This window comes from Spodoptera frugiperda, chromosome 7, assembly GCF_023101765.2.
Source record: "Spodoptera frugiperda isolate SF20-4 chromosome 7, AGI-APGP_CSIRO_Sfru_2.0, whole genome shotgun sequence".
Taxonomy (NCBI): Eukaryota; Metazoa; Arthropoda; class Insecta; order Lepidoptera; family Noctuidae; genus Spodoptera; species Spodoptera frugiperda.
Genome location: NC_064218.1, coordinates 5330460 through 5351369, shown reverse-complemented (window position 1 = coordinate 5351369; position 20910 = coordinate 5330460). Strand labels below are relative to the sequence as shown.

At 35.8% G+C, this 20910-nt stretch overlaps 2 protein-coding genes and 1 long non-coding RNA gene across 5 annotated transcripts; 2 read left to right on the top strand and 1 right to left on the bottom strand.

Moving 5' to 3' along the window:
* The first annotated feature begins 5408 nt into the window (after positions 1-5408).
* Positions 5409-19740, top strand: LOC118265960 (uncharacterized). 3 transcript variants are annotated; one of them, XM_035579274.2, is made up of 2 exons: positions 5409-5558; positions 8564-8950. In XM_035579274.2, exons 1-2 carry the CDS (start codon positions 5550-5552, stop codon positions 8834-8836), a joined length of 282 nt encoding a protein of 93 aa, XP_035435167.1. In that variant the 5' UTR covers positions 5409-5549; the 3' UTR covers positions 8837-8950. The 3 variants fall into 3 exon arrangements, with proteins under 3 accessions (XP_035435167.1, XP_035435166.2, XP_035435165.2); XM_035579273.2 differs by lacking the exon at positions 8564-8950 and adding an exon at positions 19231-19740 and having other exon boundaries at positions 5486-5558; XM_035579272.2 differs by lacking the exons at positions 5409-5558; positions 8564-8950 and adding exons at positions 18832-18985; positions 19231-19740.
* On the bottom strand, positions 7536-8503 carry LOC126910862 (uncharacterized). Its single transcript, XR_007705442.1, has 2 exons — positions 8303-8503; positions 7536-8187 (listed from the first exon to the last, which is right to left on the bottom strand). It is a non-coding gene; the product is annotated as an uncharacterized LOC126910862 (long non-coding RNA).
* On the top strand, positions 11448-12114 carry LOC118265961 (uncharacterized). The gene is made up of 2 exons (XM_035579275.2): positions 11448-11616; positions 11796-12114. The coding sequence occupies exons 1-2, from the start codon at positions 11608-11610 to the stop codon at positions 12024-12026; spliced, it is 240 nt and encodes a 79-aa protein (XP_035435168.1). The 5' UTR covers positions 11448-11607; the 3' UTR covers positions 12027-12114.
* Positions 19741-20910: the final 1170 nt, after the last annotated feature.

The following is a 20910-nucleotide window of genomic DNA, read 5'->3' as shown; positions in this document are numbered from 1 at the left end:
CCACATCTCATTTTTGAAGAGATCCCGCGAGATCGGGAACTATGTGGTTAAAACCAAAAATTTGCCGGAAGTCACTATTCCACGCGAACGAAGTCGCGGGCAAAAGCTAGTACAAAATAAAGGAGAGCATCATTGCTACGCGAAAGCGGTACGAAGTTCGCTGGGTCAGCTAGTTCTAATATAAATTCTTTATACATACATGATATCACAACTTTTAGTCCTATATACCTTTAAAATTTGAAGTACAACTCCACATGCATACTTCAGTAAAACATTATGAATTTCATGTAATAAGGAAACATCGAAAACCCTTGATAATACTTTGTCCGATTTCAATTAAACCCAACACACTTTGAACGACCGTCGCACTTGGAACTACTCAACAAAAAGAGAATTCATGCCATTCGTTTTGCATTTATAATAAAACTTTAGGTCAATATAAATATTATGTTACGACATTCATTGTTAACTTTCTAATCTCCACCATCGGTTTGCGGGTATTTCCCAGTCCTTTCCAAAAGTGTTTAAAAATTCACTTCAAATACACGGAAAACCAGATGTTACGTGATAAGATGAGCTTTCATCTGCGTCACGAGTTTATTCTACTTACGACGACATTCGTATGACCTAGAAAGAAATAAAAAAGTCAACCAAGAGTGAATCGAACTTCTGCACGAAAGGTTCCATACAAATATACAATAGATAAATGATCAAATAATGTATCAGGGAGATTGTAAAAAATCTTTTTTTTTAAAGAGTAACTCGTTCCTACAAAGTAAGCTAGACTATGGAACGAGCACCTAGCTTCACTGACAGATAGACTGACGGTAATTTCAATTTCACATTTCAAAAGTGTCTAATTTAGGATGAATTGAAATAAATGCTTTGCCTTTTACTTGATATGGCAGAAAATATCATGTTTATTAAATGAAAGCTCAATAGTATACCTATGCCGCCTAACTAATCGTATAACGGTTCATGAGATATAGTATACAGATACGGACAGATGATAGTTTTTTTTGCGTATAATCAAATGCCACCTCCCGCCCTAAGTGAAGCGATTTTTTTATACTTAATAGGATGGCGCTTGGTCACTATCTCGCCTGGTGGTAAGCGATGATGTGGCCGACAATGTATCAGCTTGTTACTGACTAAAAACTATTCCGTCCTAACTTCTGTTCCGAACCACGGGCCACGAAAACTCTGCGCTTTACCCGCTACTCTAGCAAATAGAATATAGATGGAGTGTTACTTTTGAATGGAACTCTAAAAACAACTAACATACTTTCATCTCTTTCTACTTTGATTTCTTTTTCGATATACATATGTCCCTTTCCTTCTTTGTTTATGAATTTATTTATAAAAGCAGACATTGACTTTTATAATATAATACCTATGTATATGGTAAAGTTGCCGAAATCAATAACCTATTTTAACCCCAAATCGACCGATCTAGGATGTTTTTAGTAATTTAATTGTTAAAAAAGGTAATCCTACAATAGTCCAACGATTTTAGCTTAATTCAAGCAAACCACAGTTCTTGAAGCCTTCTTTGTATAACAATAAACTCATGCATAAAAATATTATAGGACAGCATACTACTAACGTTCTGGTTTTTCCACTACAACCACAAATTCAAAACAGCAACAGCCATGGTTTTTTAATTACGAAACACCCATATGACCATATGACTACAATTTGTGACATTTATGCGAAGTATTATCAATAAATCATATTTTTTAAGTCAATAACAAAATTACGATTTCGAAGGCCGCGCAAGATGGATACTTGATTTACTTGTTTCTATAGTAAAACGTGTTTATTCTTCATTATATTAGTGTAATAATAAGAATAACTGTTATGTTGTACACGATAAATTGCAGATGGCGTTGTGTGTCTCTTCCTAGATATTTATGTACAATTGTACACCTACAACGAAAATTTAAAAAAGAGCATTTTTTCAGAGTGGAAAATCATCCAATGACTTCTCTCGCCAGTGGAATGCGAGAGGAAGTTTCAGACTGTTACTGACTAAGAACTACCCCGTTCCTACCCCGGTAAACCCGGGTAGGTAGTCCGCAGCTCCGGATTAGGCATCAGCCCTACTGGGCTCCATCTGTGGTGGTCTGACGGCTCAAGAACTTATTTATTTATTTATTTATTACTCTTTATGCACATGAATGTGTACAAGGTGGGCTTAATGCCGTAGGCATTTTCTACCAGCCAAACCTTTAGGTGATGCAATGAAAAACCAGTGGTAGGTGCATGGAGCAAGCAAATTAAGAAAAGCTCAAGTGGAAAAATACAATATACTTACTTACACAAATATATACCAATATATATATATATATATATATATATATATATATATATATATATATATATATATATATATATATATATATATATATATATATATTTAAATAACATGGAAAAATAATAAACCTACATAATAACAATACATATACTATTTACATATAATATATACATACTAATTATAGTGATGATCATGATGAAGACTCTGACAACCTCTTCAGAAGAAGCTCCCGAACTCTCTGCTTGAACGTCAAGCGAGTAGACAGCATCCTGACATCGGTGGGGAGCGCGTTCCACAGCAAGATGGATTGGATAAAAAAAGAAGAATGAAGGAATTTAGTGTGGTGTGTAGGACATTGAAGGAGACGGTTATTGGAAGAGCGTAGATATTTGCTGTGGTTGGCGCAAGTGTACTGAAAAAGAGAGGAAAGATAGCTAGGCGAAGAAGCTGAGTTGAGGAAGGAGAAAAGTGTGGTAAGCGCCCTTTGCTCCCTGCGCTGGCGTATGGGCAGCCACTTTAATTGCATCCGATGTGCAGAAACGTGATCATATTTACGCAGGTTGAAAACGAATCGAATGCAGTTATTCAGAAGTCGGTCGAGTTTATTGAGGAGATCTGCATTCAGGTCGTAATAACAAACATCCGCATAATCTATAATAGGGAACAATAAGGCCTGCACTACAACCCTACTTATATTTCCTAATAATATTTAAAACAGCTATTATAAATGCTGAAATTATACTATTAAAATAAAAATTAATTTACTCGCAGTTATAAATAGAGCTTACAGCCAATTTCAATAACTGATCTTAATCCAAAATCTTCCTGTACTACAGGGAATGCCATAATTGGTGGGTTTGACATATTGGGTGACCTTAACTTAAATAAAAAAGGTAATTTAAAAAACTAAAAAACCCGACTGCGTTTCTTTATAACATGAAAATGAAAAAAACCCTAAAACAAGAATACAAGAAAAATTTAAGCAGTCGGGACCCATTCTAAATATTATGTTTTCTAGAATTATGGCTTTCTAGAATGGGTCCCGACTGCTTAAATTTTTCTTGTATTCTTGTTTTAGGGTTTTTCATTTTCATGTTATAAAGAAACGCAGTCGGGTTTTTTAGTTTTTTAAATTACCTTTTTTATTTTATTTTCTTTTAGTTTTATTATTGATTATATTTTGATATATCCAGTGTCACTCTTACATTAAATACGAATCTAACGACACCTCTCAAGTCAAAATCCATCTAGTCGTTTAGGCTAGAGAGTGAGCAATATTCGAATTTGGCGCCAAAAATCCGCCATTTTGTTTTTTTTTTACATTTTGATATATCCAGTGTCACTCTCACAGTTAATACGAATCTAAAGACACCTCTCAAGTCAAAATCCATCAAGCCGTTTAGGCTGCAGAGCGTGCCAAACAATTATACATACATACATACATACATACTCTCGAAAAACATAACCCTCCTTCTGGCGCAGTCGGGTAAAAAAAATATCATCATTGCTGCGTGATCGTGTGTTTTATCCGGAGCTGCAGACTACCTGGCGGGTTTACTGGGGCTCCGGCTCGAAAAGCAGGAGTAGGAACGGGGTGGTTTTTAGTCAGTAAGAGTCTGACACTCCCTCCCGCCTCGCTCAATGTGGGAGAAGACATTGGATGATTTTCCCCCCTCAAAAAAAAAGTGTAAGTCAGTCTCCTACTACACCTGCGGGAGTACTAGGGGTATTCATTAATGTATTATAAGATGCCGTTATGACATGACTTCAAAAAAATTTCACTCCCTAATAATAGGGTAGATGACTAATTTTTATTTTAATGTCCGTCTTGTAGATTATTTAAAAATATTAGACACGTATTTTTTATTTTCTTACGGAAACAAATACTTTCGAAGATATATCGATTGGAAATATCACGTGACGTTACTTCTAGGTACGTTTTATACTCTATAGTGACGTAGTTAGCTCCCACTCCTAAACTTTGATTCGTTTTATCTAAGTATTGTTATCTTATATGACAAAATAAAAAAATACGTGTCTAATATTTTTTTATTACCTAACTGACGGACTAATTAGATTTTTAATTTTCATACCCTGTCATCATCCCTATTCGTTTAACAAAACAATTACTAGCCTATAACTATGTGCTTACAATATAATACTTGCTGATTGATTGATAAAGATGAACAGATCAATAAGGAATTAAATTACGTAATGCATTTATGATTATCTGCGGAAAACTGTTATAAAATAATTATTTACTTATTTTATTATGAACAGCACTTATTTATACACATCATCAACTCAACACTGATTCACCACGGTTAGGTGAACCATGGTTTCATTTGGACCAAGATTGGTCGAAAGATTATGAATTTTGTGAACTTTACTATTATAAAATCGTAATTAATTATTTATACCAGAGGACGTCACAATTTAGACAGATTTGTATGAATACCAACCATTACTTGTAACTTCTAAGAAAATATCTAAGTGTGGGAGAGATATGCTTCGGCACGAATGGGCCGGCTCGACCGGAGTGATACCACGGCCTCACAGAAAACCGACGTGAAACAACGTGTGCATTCCCGTTTTTCCCAATCCCCGATTCTCCAATAACCCTTAAATTGGTTACCCCAAAAGACCTGCAACACACGAGTATGGCCTCTTGGGTTTCGGGTGTCTATGGGCAGCGGCGATTGCTTACCTTATAACACAGGCTTACGGCATATAACGTACAAAAATCTCTCATACTGGTATTTAAAATTTCACATTACATAGCTAGTATAAAATAGACATTGATAAATATTTCAATCAAACTACTCACTATTCCTTTATGACCATAAAACAAAACATTAGTAGGGCCCTAATACCTACTAACCCTCATATATACAAAGTAACTAGATAAGGTAAATATCTAATAATATCATTGGTTTTTCCAAAGGGCTGGCATTTGTTTACAACACCGTTTTCCTCAACATAAGATGCATCTTCAAAATAACTCTTCTACAAGATACTTTACCGTACAATTACACAGACACTTAAAGCATTTGTTACGATTTTCCCGGTAAATTGTCGAGTTATGAGTACCTAACAGTTTGTAAGGTAATATAAGTAATTGTATATAACAATTAACATAAAGCGCAGTATATGGTGCCCTCAATGACCTCATGTGTGTATATAAGAGGGTCCTTTTTACTGCACCTTACATAGTTCTACTAGTACTGACACCATGAACACTGTAAGTACATTTCAAATACTAGATTTCATTGTAAGGAAAACTATAAACTAGTGCAGGAGTTCCCAAGCTTTTCCTGGTCAAAAACCAAGTTTTCTTGTTTGTTCGATACCAAAAACCTGAGTTGTAATTTTTACCACTGACTGCCCCTTTAGGGGTAAATCTGACTGGGCACCAACTTAAACCAGCTTGGTGAGACTGAGCTTTGCTCGAGACGAATGATCCCAGTCAAGAACCATTTTTATATCATTCTTGTTAGGTCAGGGACCACTATTGTTATTACTTATTTTCATGAGGTCCCATACTCAGATTTTCTTATTCACTCATAAAATCTGATAATTAAAATCAGTTGCTCCTCTCAGTTGTCTCCTTTGATTTAAGCTTTAATGTTGATATTTACCTATTGGACAGAGATGTAGTCTTGTCTTTTTGTAAATTTTTTGCCTTCTGCAGACCACTAGCGATCCACGGACCAACGATTGGGAACCACTGAACTAGTGCATAAATTCCCCATGCAAACTCCCGCATGCATGCAAAAATATGCCATAAAGATTGATTCCAGAGTTAAAAACAATTGGAGTTCCATTTTATTTCAATACAATTCGAAGTTGATTAGAACACACCGGATTATTAAACGAGTCCAGTTTCCAGTTAATAAAAAAATACCGCAAAATCAAAATTAAATTTATTGGCAGCATTTTAATAATTCATAACGTTTTAAAATTATTCGCGTTTAAAATTCATATAAAAAATAGGCCTTCTGCTTTAAAACATCGCATTCAAAACTTTAAATGATCTCGATTTGTATGTAAATTATTCCGATAATACTGAAAATCTCAGTACCTAAGTAGGGTAAATAATGGTGCAAAAAACGTTTAACAACTTTGTTATTCTAGACATACATTTGCTATTAAAATGCATTAAGATATAACCATTATAATGTCTTCCCTATTTAGCTAGTTTTACGATTCAGTTTTATGTGTAATAGAATTATATTTTTATAATAACTATCGTGAGACATACTAAATTAACTTAAAAAAAATCACGATTTACACACGTATATTAATGGAGAAAAGCTCTACTAGTCTCAAGTTGACGTTGCGGAGCCTACTCGCAAATAATATTTGTAAATGATAAGATAATAAGACTAAGAATAAGATAAGACAAAGCTGCTGAATATAAAACATGAAGTAGCCGTGGGCTCTAAACTAGGCACAGTCTGTATTTTATGTGGTAATAAATAAAAAAAATACGAATTATAATTTAACCTACACAATAATATACAATAATATATAAACATTAGTAAGTTATAGAAATACAATAGATCGATGAATGATAACACTCAAAATAACAATAAAAAAAAACAATTTACGTAAGGACAATAAAATATAGATAATAAAAACAACAGTGAAATTACATTAGGCCAGGGATTTTACGATTTTACGCATCCGCATATGCGGAATATTCGCATATGTATAAATGATATACCTATTATATTTCTACAAAACTTTAATACTTAGAAAATTTTAAACAACTTCATATTAGCCATAAAACGCCTACTGCTGTATACCTATAGGTTTCCCATAATAATAATTTTTAACCGACTTCCGAAAAAGGAGGAGGTTCTTAATTCGGCTGGTATTTTTTTTATAATATTTAAATGTACACCGATTACGTCGAGGTTTATGGAACGATTTGCGTGATTATTTTTTGTTCGACGCGGATTAGCAGTTTCTTTCAAAAATTTGAGGCTATTAGATAGACCTGCTTATAGAAGGTAAGTCTCATTAAGTTTAGATTATGTAGATGTGGCTAATTTTCATTCCTTCGCGTTATACCTTCACTATTTGCATATATCCACCTACTAAACTAAAACACAAAAATAAAACTACGTTTAAAAAACCGACGTCCATAAACTAAAAAACCTTAAACTAAAAACCAAAAAAATAACTATTAAACACTGCCTGTGTCTACCCACTGATAGTTTAGAAGTAGGTGCCACAAACCCATAACAAAATATAACTTACCGATACTACCTATATCTACATAGGTTTTAACATAATTTTGTTTAGTACCTGTTTCATAAATTAACCATTCGGATTCACACAACGATATTACATATTATTTCTCATTTAAAAGTGTTTTGATTTCAAACATATTTTGCTAAAATATTACATTTAGTAAAAAAATAAGTATATTAGATTGTAATAATGTTTCACACTATTTATCTCGTGGTTGTCCTTGACTTTTTCTTCCATTTTTAACTGAACTAGAATGTATTCATACCAGCCCCAAAAGGTCAAAACTAAAAATAGTGGGACACCTGTAATAATAACCGAAAATACCTAAATGAAAACAACATTAGATCATTACCTACTATATCTTAGGGTGTTTTTCCACCTGAGATGCACTGTGCTATGGATGGTTTCCCTATTATCGATCATCATATCACATCGCATCGCGAGCTGCACATATTCCTCGTGCAGCTTAATGTCAGTGGAAACGGTATCATAGTTTCACAGCTTAGCTATTACACTGTGCGATGAAGATGCACAACTCGAGTATGCGATGTATCATAGCACGCATCCATAGCATACCCCTTTGAAAGAAATATAACGATATGTAAAAATACCTTCAAAAGATCTGATGTTTTGCAAATAATATTTAACACTCATGTAACTTACAGTTTGTTTAATCTTACAAGAAATAAACCCTTTTGAAAGATACATGACGTGATGTAAAAATACCTTCTAAAGATCTGATGTTTTGCAAATAATATCTAACACTCATGTAACTTACAGTTTGATTAATCTTACGAGAAATAAACCCTTATGAAAGAAATATGACGAGATGTAAAAATACCTTCTAAAGATCTGATGTTTTGCAAATAATCTCTAACACTCATGTAACTTACAGTTTGATTAATCTAACAAGAAATAAACCCTTTTTATTTTATTTGACGTTCAAAAGTTTTAATCAAAATAACTGATTTAACTTTGACTTTGCAGTTTACTTTCTTCGCTTTGCTGGTCTGCGCCATCTTGGCAATGGTGGGCGCTGCGCCTGAACGGAACGCGCCAGAACCAATACCGATTGCAGCAGCTGACTCCATGCCCGTAGATGACATGCTGGAAGGGGCAGAGTCTAGAAACTACGGCTACCATAATGGCGGCAACCATGGCCATCACGACCACCACGACCATCGTCCAGTCGGCGGCGGTGGTGGTGGTCACGGTGGTCATTACGGACATGGAAATTATGGACATGGACACAGACATTAAGACCTATAACAAGAAATCTTGATGTCCAAAAGATCAATTCGATGTTTTAATTTCTTGCCTTCTCGTCTATTTGTGTAATTTTATTTTGACAATTGAATTAAACTGATTATTATTTGCAAAATATGTTTGGTTTGTATGTATTACGGAAAATAATTTCAAGTATTTCTGATCGTTTTCCCTTTCGTGATTCGTTCCCTAAATAATTATATGATCTAGAGATTTACATTTTGCGACACTAACAATGTACCTATTTTTATTTATAATTATGTATTAGGATAGCCAAAAGCTGAATTTATACACTCTCATAGTTCATAAATAAAATATTCGTAAAACTACTTCTGTTGGTCAATTGAACTTACAATAACAGCGGCATCAATGAGAGTGGTTCATGTCACACTGCTGCATTAAAAATAAAAACCGGCCAAGTGTGAGTCAAACTCGCGAACGAAGTGTGCCGTACCATTCGTACTATATAAAAATCATCCAAACTTTGTTTTATGAAGGATTAGGAGACCCCTTTAATTATGTTGGTTTTATAGCGGCAATAACAATACATCAATTTTCCAAGAGAGATAGACAGACATAATTACAAACAGATACATAGACAGACAGACAGATGGACGGACAACGGAGGCCTAATATTAGAGATTTTACCCTTTAGGTACAGAGCTCTAAATACGCTGCAGTAATCCAAGCGTGCGTCGGTAAACATAATGGGCATACGCACAAATAGGATTTCCCACTCTAAATTCCTATTGAACCGGACTATGCAAATGTAACTACATAGTGTACTAAACATCTTGGACGTCACACTTTTCTGAAATAGCCAGCAAATGGATACAAACATACTTATAGAGTTTGTGCAGTTTAAATTAAACGAATTTAATATTATTATATTGAAGCGCTTCGCCTCAAGCTTCCTTATGCGAACTGCTAGGGAGTGGAATTCTTTGCCAAAGTCTGTGTTTCCTGATGGATATCTGTCTTATAACCTGAGCCCATAAGCAAGCAAGACTTATGGGCAGACGTGCTCCATCACTTACCATCAGGTGAGATAGCGGCCAAACGTCGACCCATCAAAAGTTAAAAAAAATAACGCGAATTTTACACAATGGCTACACTGTAATGTGTTTTATATTTTAGCACAGGGGATAAAGAAGTATTTTATACTATGGCCAGAATAATGTAAAATAGTGCCTGGTAAAAATTTGATAAGCCATAATATAATTCTATTCGAAAAAAAAAAAACAAATGTAATATTTTTAGTGGCATTAACCGACCAATTATTTTTGCAGTACCGGCCAGTTTCATAAAATTGACAAAAAATATCTCACGAAAAGGCCGAACGCACTTGTAACGCCTGGGTGTCCGAATTTAAATTGTATAGGGCATATTAATAAAATTACGTTTATATTAATGTACCTACTATATTTTTACAAAGTAATAAAATTCATTAAATAGGTAAAATACACTTTGAACAAAAATTGTGCGCAAAATGTGTGTATAATAAATTATAATGCTTCTTGGAATCACAAACCACAATGTAACATAGAAAAATAAAACATAACATCTCATACGTGTAGAACACATTCCGATAAAGGACAAATTATGTACAATTAACGCATATTATAAATCCATGATTAAATCGTGTCTTTGACAGGAATGTACTAGTTGCAAAAAATATTTTTTTATTCCCTTTGTCTAAGTACTAAACAACAAACATATGTATGTACATTTTCATTCGTGTTCATGAGTGTAGTTACCGGAGATCCAATAACCTACCATCATCCAAATTGCACAATAACCCTTAAATTCCCAACCCCTAAAAGGCCGGCAACGCACTTGTAACGCCTGGGTGTCCATGGGCCGGGGCAAGGGCACTTGCTTACCATCAGGTGTTCCGTCTGTATGGCTTATACCATAAAAAAATTGATTTCTGCTATGCAGAGATTCGTAATAAAAAAAATATTTATGAATGAATAAAAATTACGATATAATATTATTATTACAATTTGATTGGTCACAATAACAAAATTATTTATTAGTGCGGATTAATTCGTTACTTCCTTATTGCCTACAATAGTTAAATCAATTGATACACGCAAACAATTATTATTACGCGTATCACTTTATGTAAAATGTTTTATTACATTAAGTATTGTACTTACATTGATATAGTATGTACATTAAACATGTACAATTATAATTATTAAGTCTTTGACTGCCAATAGTAAACTGTTGAAGGCAAATCCTCCGCTAACGTTGGGCTCCGGTTACCACCACGGCGTTCAATGTGTTTAAACTAGCAAACCCAGCGAACTCCGTTTCGCCACCAGTTTGTTCCTGAGTTCCTGCTTTTCTCTTGATTTTTTTCCTGAATTTTCTTTGCTATAAACCTCTCGCCCGAGACCTTTCCAACGAAAGCAAAACCGTGGAAATCAGTTCTTGCGTTCTGGAGTTATAGCGTCAGGAAGGAAAACCCGACTATGTTTTTAATTCTTTTTTTTTATTTAAAATATTTATTTATATAATAATAAATACTTGGTCAATCAATACGGTAACGAACCAGTTTGGAAAGCGGTACCGTGAATTAATGCCGAAAATATTGTTATTATTGGTCTTTTTTCCTCAAGAGTCAAGTTGCTGAGAATATTGACCTTACAAACGCAGCACATTTTTTGTTTTTACTGTTGCGCTATGTGTCACCTTTGCCGTATATAAGTTCCTCAGCGATGTCTTAGCACAACACTGTTCAGCTCTAAGCCGTTACAATGAAAGCCGTGAGTGTTTCTTTCTTTTTAATATTTCATTTTTAAATTAAAAAATAAATCACAGTATTATATCGTGTTAATCAAAAAAAATACAGTTCTAATTATCAGTTTAAGTTGAGAATCTGTAAAAACGTAACAATGGATCTGAAAAATATACGAAATTAACAAAATATAAATTTTAATTTCAGTTTGCATTCTTCGCTCTGTTGGTGTGCGCCATCTTGGCTCTGACGTCGGTGCAGGGTGCGCCAGCGCCTGATCTCGAGACCGCAGAAAGTCATCACGGATATGGTCACCACGGATATGGTCATGGTGGACATGGTGGTCACGGTGGCCACGGAGGCTACGGCCATGGAGGATACGGCCACGGAGGATACGGCCATGGCTACGGCCACGGAGGACACCACCATCACGGATAAATGAGACCAAATCATTTACATGACTGATATTAACGTAAGGATTAATTTAAGACTAGTTTAATAGTTAAAATAAATAATTTTAACTGAATGTTTTGTTTTATTACAATGAAATGTCGTGCACTTTCTTTGCTGTAAATTATTATTTTCAATGCAATGAAATTAACAAAATTATTTCGGTTATACACAAGTTGGTGTGATGTTAAGAAATTGAAATTAATTTTTATGATCATGTTCCTTCATAAAGAAGCCCTATTTCTTTAAATCTGGACATTATTCTCACAAGAGTCTGGAATTGTGCCCAGTATATGGCAATAGGCTCTTCCCCTATTACATGGGACTTATAACACAAATGGTGAAAAGTGGGTGTACATTGTATAGCGGCATTACGTGCCGCAATGTGCACCTCTGCCTACCCCTTTGGGGATGAAAAGCATGACGTTGCAACGATTATTCTCACACTATAAGTACTTACGTTTTATTAAATAGTAAATGGCGATTGTGAAAACAAGATTGTTATGAGTTTTAAAAGTTTAATGAAGCAATTGTGTTACTCTATCTGTCGCACTCAGAGACATTTAATGATTACCTTAACTATTCCTTATTCCTTCCGATTTTGTTCCAAAAACAATTATTAAGGACTGGGTTAAGTAACCATTAAATGAATCTGATTATGGCGGTATTTTTTTAAACTACACTAAAGACTTTGAATCATCATAATATTAAGCACAGTACGTCCACTACTGAACATAGGCCTCTCCCAATGACTACTAGATAGGGCACCGACCTGCATCCAGCGGCTCCCTGCGATTTTAATTAGGTCGTATGTCCACTTTGTGGGTGGACGACCGGCGTCGCGCTTGCTGGTATCTGGCCTTTATTCGAGTTTAGTTCATTTCGACTTTATGTGAACTGCATTTTTTCAATAAAATTATAAGTCTATTGGTACCTATCTGTGCTATGTGGTGTTTATTTACTAAGTATTTCTTCATTGAGTTGTGTTGGTAGTATCCCTAAAGCATTGTCGCAGTGCTTACGTAGTAGCAAAAAGCGTAAAGATCGAATTGCAGGTAAATCCGGTTAAAAAAAACATGACCAATGCCAACAAGAATAGAACAGATTCAAATCTTCTAAACACGTGCGTAGCATTACTGCTACGCACGTGCTTAGAAGATTTGAATCTGTTTCTGTAAACAAGGCTACAATATACAACGTAGTATAGGCCTAACACCTGCGTAGAATAATTGTAGTACTTACGTAGCGCAGTCGTATTGTATAGTAGCATTGCCATATCACTTACGTAGTATTTGTAAGTGGCGCTAAAGTAGTATCTCCGTAGCGGTCGCACAGCGGCATCCCCACAGGCATTTATCATTGTTAAATAGCGACACATTATTAAATTTATATAAAAACAAGGTTAAATTTCCTGGATTTTCAAGTTATTCCTGAAAAAAAAAGATAATTAATAATATCACTTAATTAAAATATGAGAGTAGATGAGAGCCGGAGATGACAGACAGACTTAGTAATTTTGCCTTCTATGATATTTTCTATTATTCTAAACATTAGCAAAATGAGTTATTCCTTGCGGTTTCAAAGTGTTTAACGTTATCTTTATGTACTTGTCTTTTATTTTGTGGTTGCGGTTTTCTGGCTATTTACACCTCTTTTCTGACGCCATTCAGTGTTTTAATTGTGACTTTAGTAGAGCGACCGTAAAGAGTCATCGATTCACCGATTGTAAATAAGTTCAATTCCCAAGAAACGCATAGTACTTATTATCCTTTTCCCGGTTAAATTACTAACTTCTAAAAGGCCTGCAACTTTCTTGTAACGCCTCTGGTGTTTTGAATGCGCATGGGCTGCGCTGATTGCTTACTTACCTGTTATAAGTTCACCATCAAGATATCAGCTACAAGATATCAACTGCTGTATTAGCTAATGATATCCAGATAGACTGGGTAGAAGCGACCTGCATCCTCCAGCTTCCTGCGAATTTATGACTTGTTTAAAATTATACTCAAGTTCCGTATCCTATATATACTTGAATATAGAATGCTATATTCAAGTTCGATTTAATTATACTGAAAGTGACACCCACTACCTTCACCATTTGGTACCCACTGCTTACCTCTTTGGTACATGAATCACTGGAACTGAGGCCACGGTCAGTATTCAGTCCAAAAAGCAGTCAATGGTACATACATGACACATGACATACTGACCTCTATTGGTAACCTTTTTGGGTAATACTATAAATTTTCTCTTGGTCAGCAACTAATATCCTTATTGAAAATAAATAAGAATATTTTATTCTTTGTACCTTTTTTGAGGTTTCAAACCCGCACTATCATACAAGAGAAGCCGACGCCTAAAACCTCTGGGCCACCACGAAAGTTCAAAAAAAAAGTCATAGCATTTATTTCAAATAATCCTGAATAGCCACTTTTGAAACGTCAAATTGAATTAAGTTTTTAAACTGACATGGTCACTAACACTAACATTAGAATTTAAGACGGGATATTTACGTTCGTTCGAATGAACAGTTCATCCGTGATCATGGCGCTTGCAACAATGCCGAAATATCGGAAACTCATAGACATAAATAAACATGGTAAATAACCCGTCTTAAGTTCTATAAGTTCTAAAGTTAGTCAAATTTAATTGTCCGTCAGTCTGTCTATCAGTGAAGCTAGAACAATTTGATATAATTATAACATGTTTTAAAAATTGTTTTATCTTTTAAATTTCAATTTGCTCTCGTCAGTCAAACTAGTCAGTGACGTTGTTGACCGTTATGATCAACGACCAAACCCAAGGTTTTGTTACCGCAATAAAAACATACATCGCTATCAAAGTACCGTTAGGAGTTACTATCTATTTAAATAGCAAAAGATCAAAATTTTCATATTATATCATCATTATATTAATTAATTTATTAAAAATTTTCAATAAACTAGATACGTTTTAAAAAACCCAACATCAACCTCCTTCTTCTTTTGAATTCAATTAATAATAAAGTCGGTTAGTTTTAAAACCTTTTTTTTTTTTTTTTTTTTGAGGGGGAAAATCATCCAATGACTTTTCTCGCCTTGGGCGAGGCGAGAGGGAGTGTCAGACTCTTACTGACTAAAAACCACCCCGTTCCTTCTCCTGCCTTTCGAGCCGGAGCCCCGGTAAACCCGCTAGGTTGTCCGCAGCTCCGGATTAGGCATCAGCCCTGCTGGGCCCCATCTGTGGTGGTCTGATGGCTCTTTGAGGCGCGCGCGGAACGCGACGCGCCGCACGCACGGGTCTGGTTCTGGTCGGGCGGCGAACTACCCTTGCTCGCCGTCCGCAGGCCCGCACTTACGGTGGCCGGAGATCGTCGCGCGATCCCCGACGCCCGGAGTGTCTCTCGCGACGGCTGGGGCGTGAGGAGGTTCGTTCTCTCACGCGCCCCGCCTCCTCCTTAGCTAGCATGACTGCTTCGCAGAAGGAGGAGACGGCATCCCAGTCCCCGTCGCTCCGCACCATGGCTTGTACCAATGCCGGACGCGAGAGGTCGCCGTCGCCGACCACATCCCTGAGGACACGGCGGTGCTCAGCCCATGCAGGGCACAGCGCCACCGTATGTTCCACTGTGTCCTCAGGACTAGTTTTAAAACCTGCGTTAGTATACTAAACTGCCTGTTTCACCACCTTCATATATTGCCCGATAAACTAATGTGACAGATAGTGCATATAAATTATGTTCTTAATTCAAAGTTATTTGATACATAGCGGCTATCCAGACATTGTGAAACAAGTCCTAGTGTAACAAAATCTTTTCTAAAATCATTTCAACCGATCGCGAGATAATGGCAGAGTATGTCTGCCATAGAAGTTGAAAGAATAGTAAATGAAAAAGATTTAAGAGAATATTTTTGAAAGCAAATTTTGCGTTGTGTTTTGTTATTTAATACAATTACTACTGATTTATTAGAATTTATATCCTTTTACAAAACGTTATAAAGTTATTTACCCAAAATTTATTATGCTAATTCCATTTCTCGGAACAATTCGGGGAATAACATACAAGATTCGCAATAATAATATTAAGTATCTTAGTCATCATTTTAAGTTTTATAATAAAAAGAAAAATATCTCAAAATCTAATCGTTATTTATTACGCGGTATTTCCACGCAATCCGTATTCGTTAAATATTTTCATCGAAATTAAACAAATTGTCAAAACCGTGTCAAAATACCACTGAATATAAAAATGAACTATTGTGAGACTTACTAAATTAACTAAAAATCAAGCCTACTGAGAAGGCTGCGCAATGTGTCCGCCTCTACGTACGCTGCTCATGAAGAGTCCCTCTGTGACGCGAAACTAGTAGAGCTTTCCTCCATTAATTTATGGAAGTAAACCGTAATTTTTAGTGAATAAAAATGATTGTTCAGAAACTTGAAAACACGTCACTTATTCAAGTAGAAATGACTATCAAGCTCTGCTAGCAGTCAATATTCAAGTAAAAATCATATCCGCGAAACACGCTTTTGCTACATGGCATCGCCGCGTCGTGTGTCGCCATGTCTATATAATAATTAATTTAGTATGTCTCACGAAAGTTACAATAAAATTAAGAATAAACTAGTTGTAACTTACCAGACATTGACTCTTTCAGCCAGGACGAAATCCTACTGTAAAATAAACGTTAATATTTTGTTCATTTTAGAACTTTTTATTTAAAAATAATGCAAATGTTAGCGGAAGCGCAACTATTGTTCGTTACATGGAACTCCCAAAAAAGATTAGGCATTTAATCCAATGTCGTCTTTTGTTTTAGTTCCCAAGGCTATTGTCGTATCTTTATTCTTAACAATTCATCATTAATGAGTCCTGTTACTTTATTTACATACCAACGGGATACAGAAGTATCCATTCCATCAGTGCCTAGTTATGTGTACTAATGAAAATGATTGGTGGAAGCTAAACGCATCCACAGCAAGGTAGCATAACACATCTCTGGTGGAAAAGCACCCTCACACTAGTCCCTGTTAAGTTCTAATGAAGTAAGAACTCAAAATTGGTTTTGTAAGAAAGAGGATGCAGGTCACATCCAACTTGCCTATCTGAAAGTGATTGGAGGAGGCTTATGTTCAGCAGTGGACGTCTTACTTCATGACTATCCTTATCAGCTGTTGCTGATAGAAACTGACACAAGACGTCCATTCCTGATAGACCTCCTGCAATGAGTTTTACCTTCCACGCTTCTATGACCTTTATCCCGATCTAGGTCCTGTGTCTCTTGCGGATACAATAATAGGGTCAATAATTTAAAAATTATACTTTTAAATCCAACGTTGGTAAAAGAAACGTATTCGTGAACGAATACTCAATTTTATGTAGGTTAGGTTAGGGCCGGTTCTACCGGATAATAACGTCCTTGTACGTAGTTCTATATGGACAAGTAAATATACACATGTATGTGGTTTAATCAGTAAAATAATCGTATAGGTACCCTTAGCTCTCCACCAAAGCGAAAAGGAATTTACCACCAAATCTAAAACACCCCAAAATCTCAACTTTATCTTTAGGTAACTACTATTAGTACTACTTCGTAGGTTATCTTTTTATACTCGTAATTATAGTGAAAGGGCATTATATGTCACAGAAGGGAGAAATTTGAAGAGAGAGCCAGAAAAAGATGATGATGCTACCAAGATTTTTTTAATACTGTGCCCAAACTGGGATTTACTCTGTGTGGTGGATGCTTTATAAACAGAAAAGTTCACATGCACATAACACCCAGACCCGGAACAATAATTTGTGGGTCACACAAAGCGTTGCTCTGTGCGGGAATGGAACCCGCTACACGTTGCACGGCCACCGCGCCAACCGTGCAGTCAAGTAATATTGATCTTTTAATCTTAGTCAATGCCATAATATTATGTCTTTTTCTTTCGTTCTAGTCTCTTCAAACGTTGTTAAGTATGTCATAAATCCCCTTCCCAAGGGATAAGGCTATCCGTCTTTCATCTCCCTATGGAGAAGACGGTAATTCTGGCTAAATAAGCGGAGCTACCAATAAAAATGTTTTCTCATCGTCAATTTTGAAATTTTAACGTATTTTTGATCTTCATAGAGATTATCACTAGGTATTTTCGTTTCTATAACGAAAACAAAATTTTGAGTTCTCCAGTAACCGGTTTTCTCAAATTAGACTAAAAAGTTTCTAAATTCGTTCAACATCTACCATTTTGGCATTTTTATAAACACTAAATTATTGATTGCATCGATTATTATTAATTATGTAGGTGCAAAAAATAGAATGACTGGCTATTAATAATATAATGATATTGTATACATTATACATATACTTACGTATGTATGCATAAATACATTTTTAACAATGCCTACGCATTAGACACACCCATTATCTATTTAATTATTAAAATCCGACATTAATTTGTAACAAACTTTTATTACGTACTTGGAAATTTAATTCATTTAAAGTATACGTTGCTATGTCAATCACACTGTAAATAAATATAATATATTTTTATTATAACGTCCACAAAATTAATTATTATTTTACAGCAAATAAATCTTAAGTAATTTATTTATACGAAGTAAACTTATTATTTTAATATAATAAAATAATATGAAGTCATTCTTCAGTTAATTTAATTACATTAAAAACATATTTTCCAAGAAACGATACAATTAAAAGTATTGAGCCTATAGATAATGTTTTTTTAGCAAATAATCCATGACTAATCTCACCAATTTGTAATTTCCATGATATTAGATTAATTTAATAATAAGGAAGCGCCTATAACCAGTTTTGTTTTTAAAAAATATACCCACAATTTTAGTAAGAATCGTAATTTAATGGGAAAACTAGAATGTTGACCTCCATCCTCGCCCGTATAAATGTTCACGATCCTCAGAAAATAATGTTATTCAACTTGAAACATACACAATGAAAACCGTAAGTTCTGCTGCCTATTTCAACTGTAGAAAACGTTAAAATTAAAATTAATTAAATTAAAAAAATATATTACGATTCAAATTTTAATAATATGTTTATAAAAAGCTATTTTATTAAAATTATAATTTTTGTATCCACCCCTAAAATAATTTTAAATTTACAAATTATATTTTAGCCTTTTATTAAATTTAAATACAGATTTATAACTGAAAAACACTCCTAATTAAACTTTTTTTTAATTTCAGTTCGCACTGTTCGCTTTGGTGGTGTGCGCCGTCCTTGCGTTGGCCCATGGCCTGCCTGGGTATGGTGGCTATGGTGGACATGGCCATGACCACGGCCACGAGCACTATGGCGGCCATGGAGACTTTGGGCATGGAGGCCATGGGGGCCATGGGGGTCACGGTGGACATGGATTCGACCACCATGGACACGGTGGGCACGGTGGATACGGTGGCCACGGATTCGATCATGGACACGGCGGCCATGGACACGGCGGCTACGGTCACGGTGACCACGGATTCGGTGGTGGTCACGGTCACGGATTCGGATTCTAAGAATATATAGTAACACATTAAGTTAATCTCGCCTAAGATATATTCATGACGGGTCTTTAGTCGTCATAAATATTGCTTAGGTCAGCCGTTACCATCTTTGGCTCTTTGATTAAAGTCGGTCACAATATGATTGGATGCTGTGACCGACTTTGTCTTTGTTTGTACATTTTAGTTAATAAATTATTTTTCCCAAAAATATCATGTTGTTTCGATTTCTTAACCGTGTTTAGGCTTTCACCTTCTCAAATGACAAGCTATAAGATTAATTAAATTAAAAACTATACAAGATAAAGCAAGCTAACCACCAGGAGTTGCTCAGGAACTCCTGAAGGTTGAGAAGGAGAATAAGGGAAGGAGAATATTGACTGCACGGTTGGCGCGCAACGTGTAGTGAGTTCAATTCCCGCACGGACCAACTCTTTGTGTGAACCACAAATTGTTGTTTCGGGTCTGGGTGTCATGTGTATGTGAACTTGTATGTTTATAAACGCACCCACGACATAGGAGAAAATCCTAGTGTGGGGCAACGTTTTTTTAAAAAAAAAATAGGGTTTCCTACTTCATTTTGAAGTTTGCAACGTGGGACCTGGTTCAAGGAACAAGTGATCGCACAAGTGATCGCACTAGATCAACGTGGTGATCTAAAAATATAACCCACCTGTGTATAAACCGCTCCGTTGCTAACCGGCCGTTGCTCGAGTGGTCACAACTGCGACTGCTACTCAAGGCGTCTTGCATTTAATTACGTGGCCAGTCAAAATGTCGTTGAGATTTTTGCTTTTCATAAGCAGTCTGCTATTGTGCCAATAGGCTTGGTGTAGGCTTCCAAATGCTGAAAAGAGGAAAAAGAAGGTCATTAGGACTTTGACTGCCAATAAAAATCCTGTGATGTTTCGAGTGTCCGTGGGTGGCGGCGATTGCTTACGAGCAGTACCCTTAGTACGAGTTAGCTTTACGTTTAACGAGATCGAACCGAGAGCCCGTTGGGCGCTCGGATTGGTTGGTTTATTCGCACCGGCTAATCCGAGCGCCGAACTTGTTCTCGTTTCGTTTTTGTTCAACGTAACGGAAGCCCGTACTAAGGGTACAGGTGATCCGTAGGCACGTTTACCGGCTTATAACATAAAAATAGCTAGAGCGCCGGTAACTTTTGCCTCCCCAAGGCGTTTAATGTGTTAATGTAGCTATATGTATATACCGCCCCCGCCACCGCCCGCTAATTTTCGCGGGTGTCTTAAGCCAACAAGTAACTATACACATTAGTGACAAAAACAGGAACCGGGTGCCAGAGTTCCCAGATAAACCTAAACCGTTTGAACTGTGATGTCTGATCCCTCGATTTTTGTTGTATAAATTACCTTTAATTAC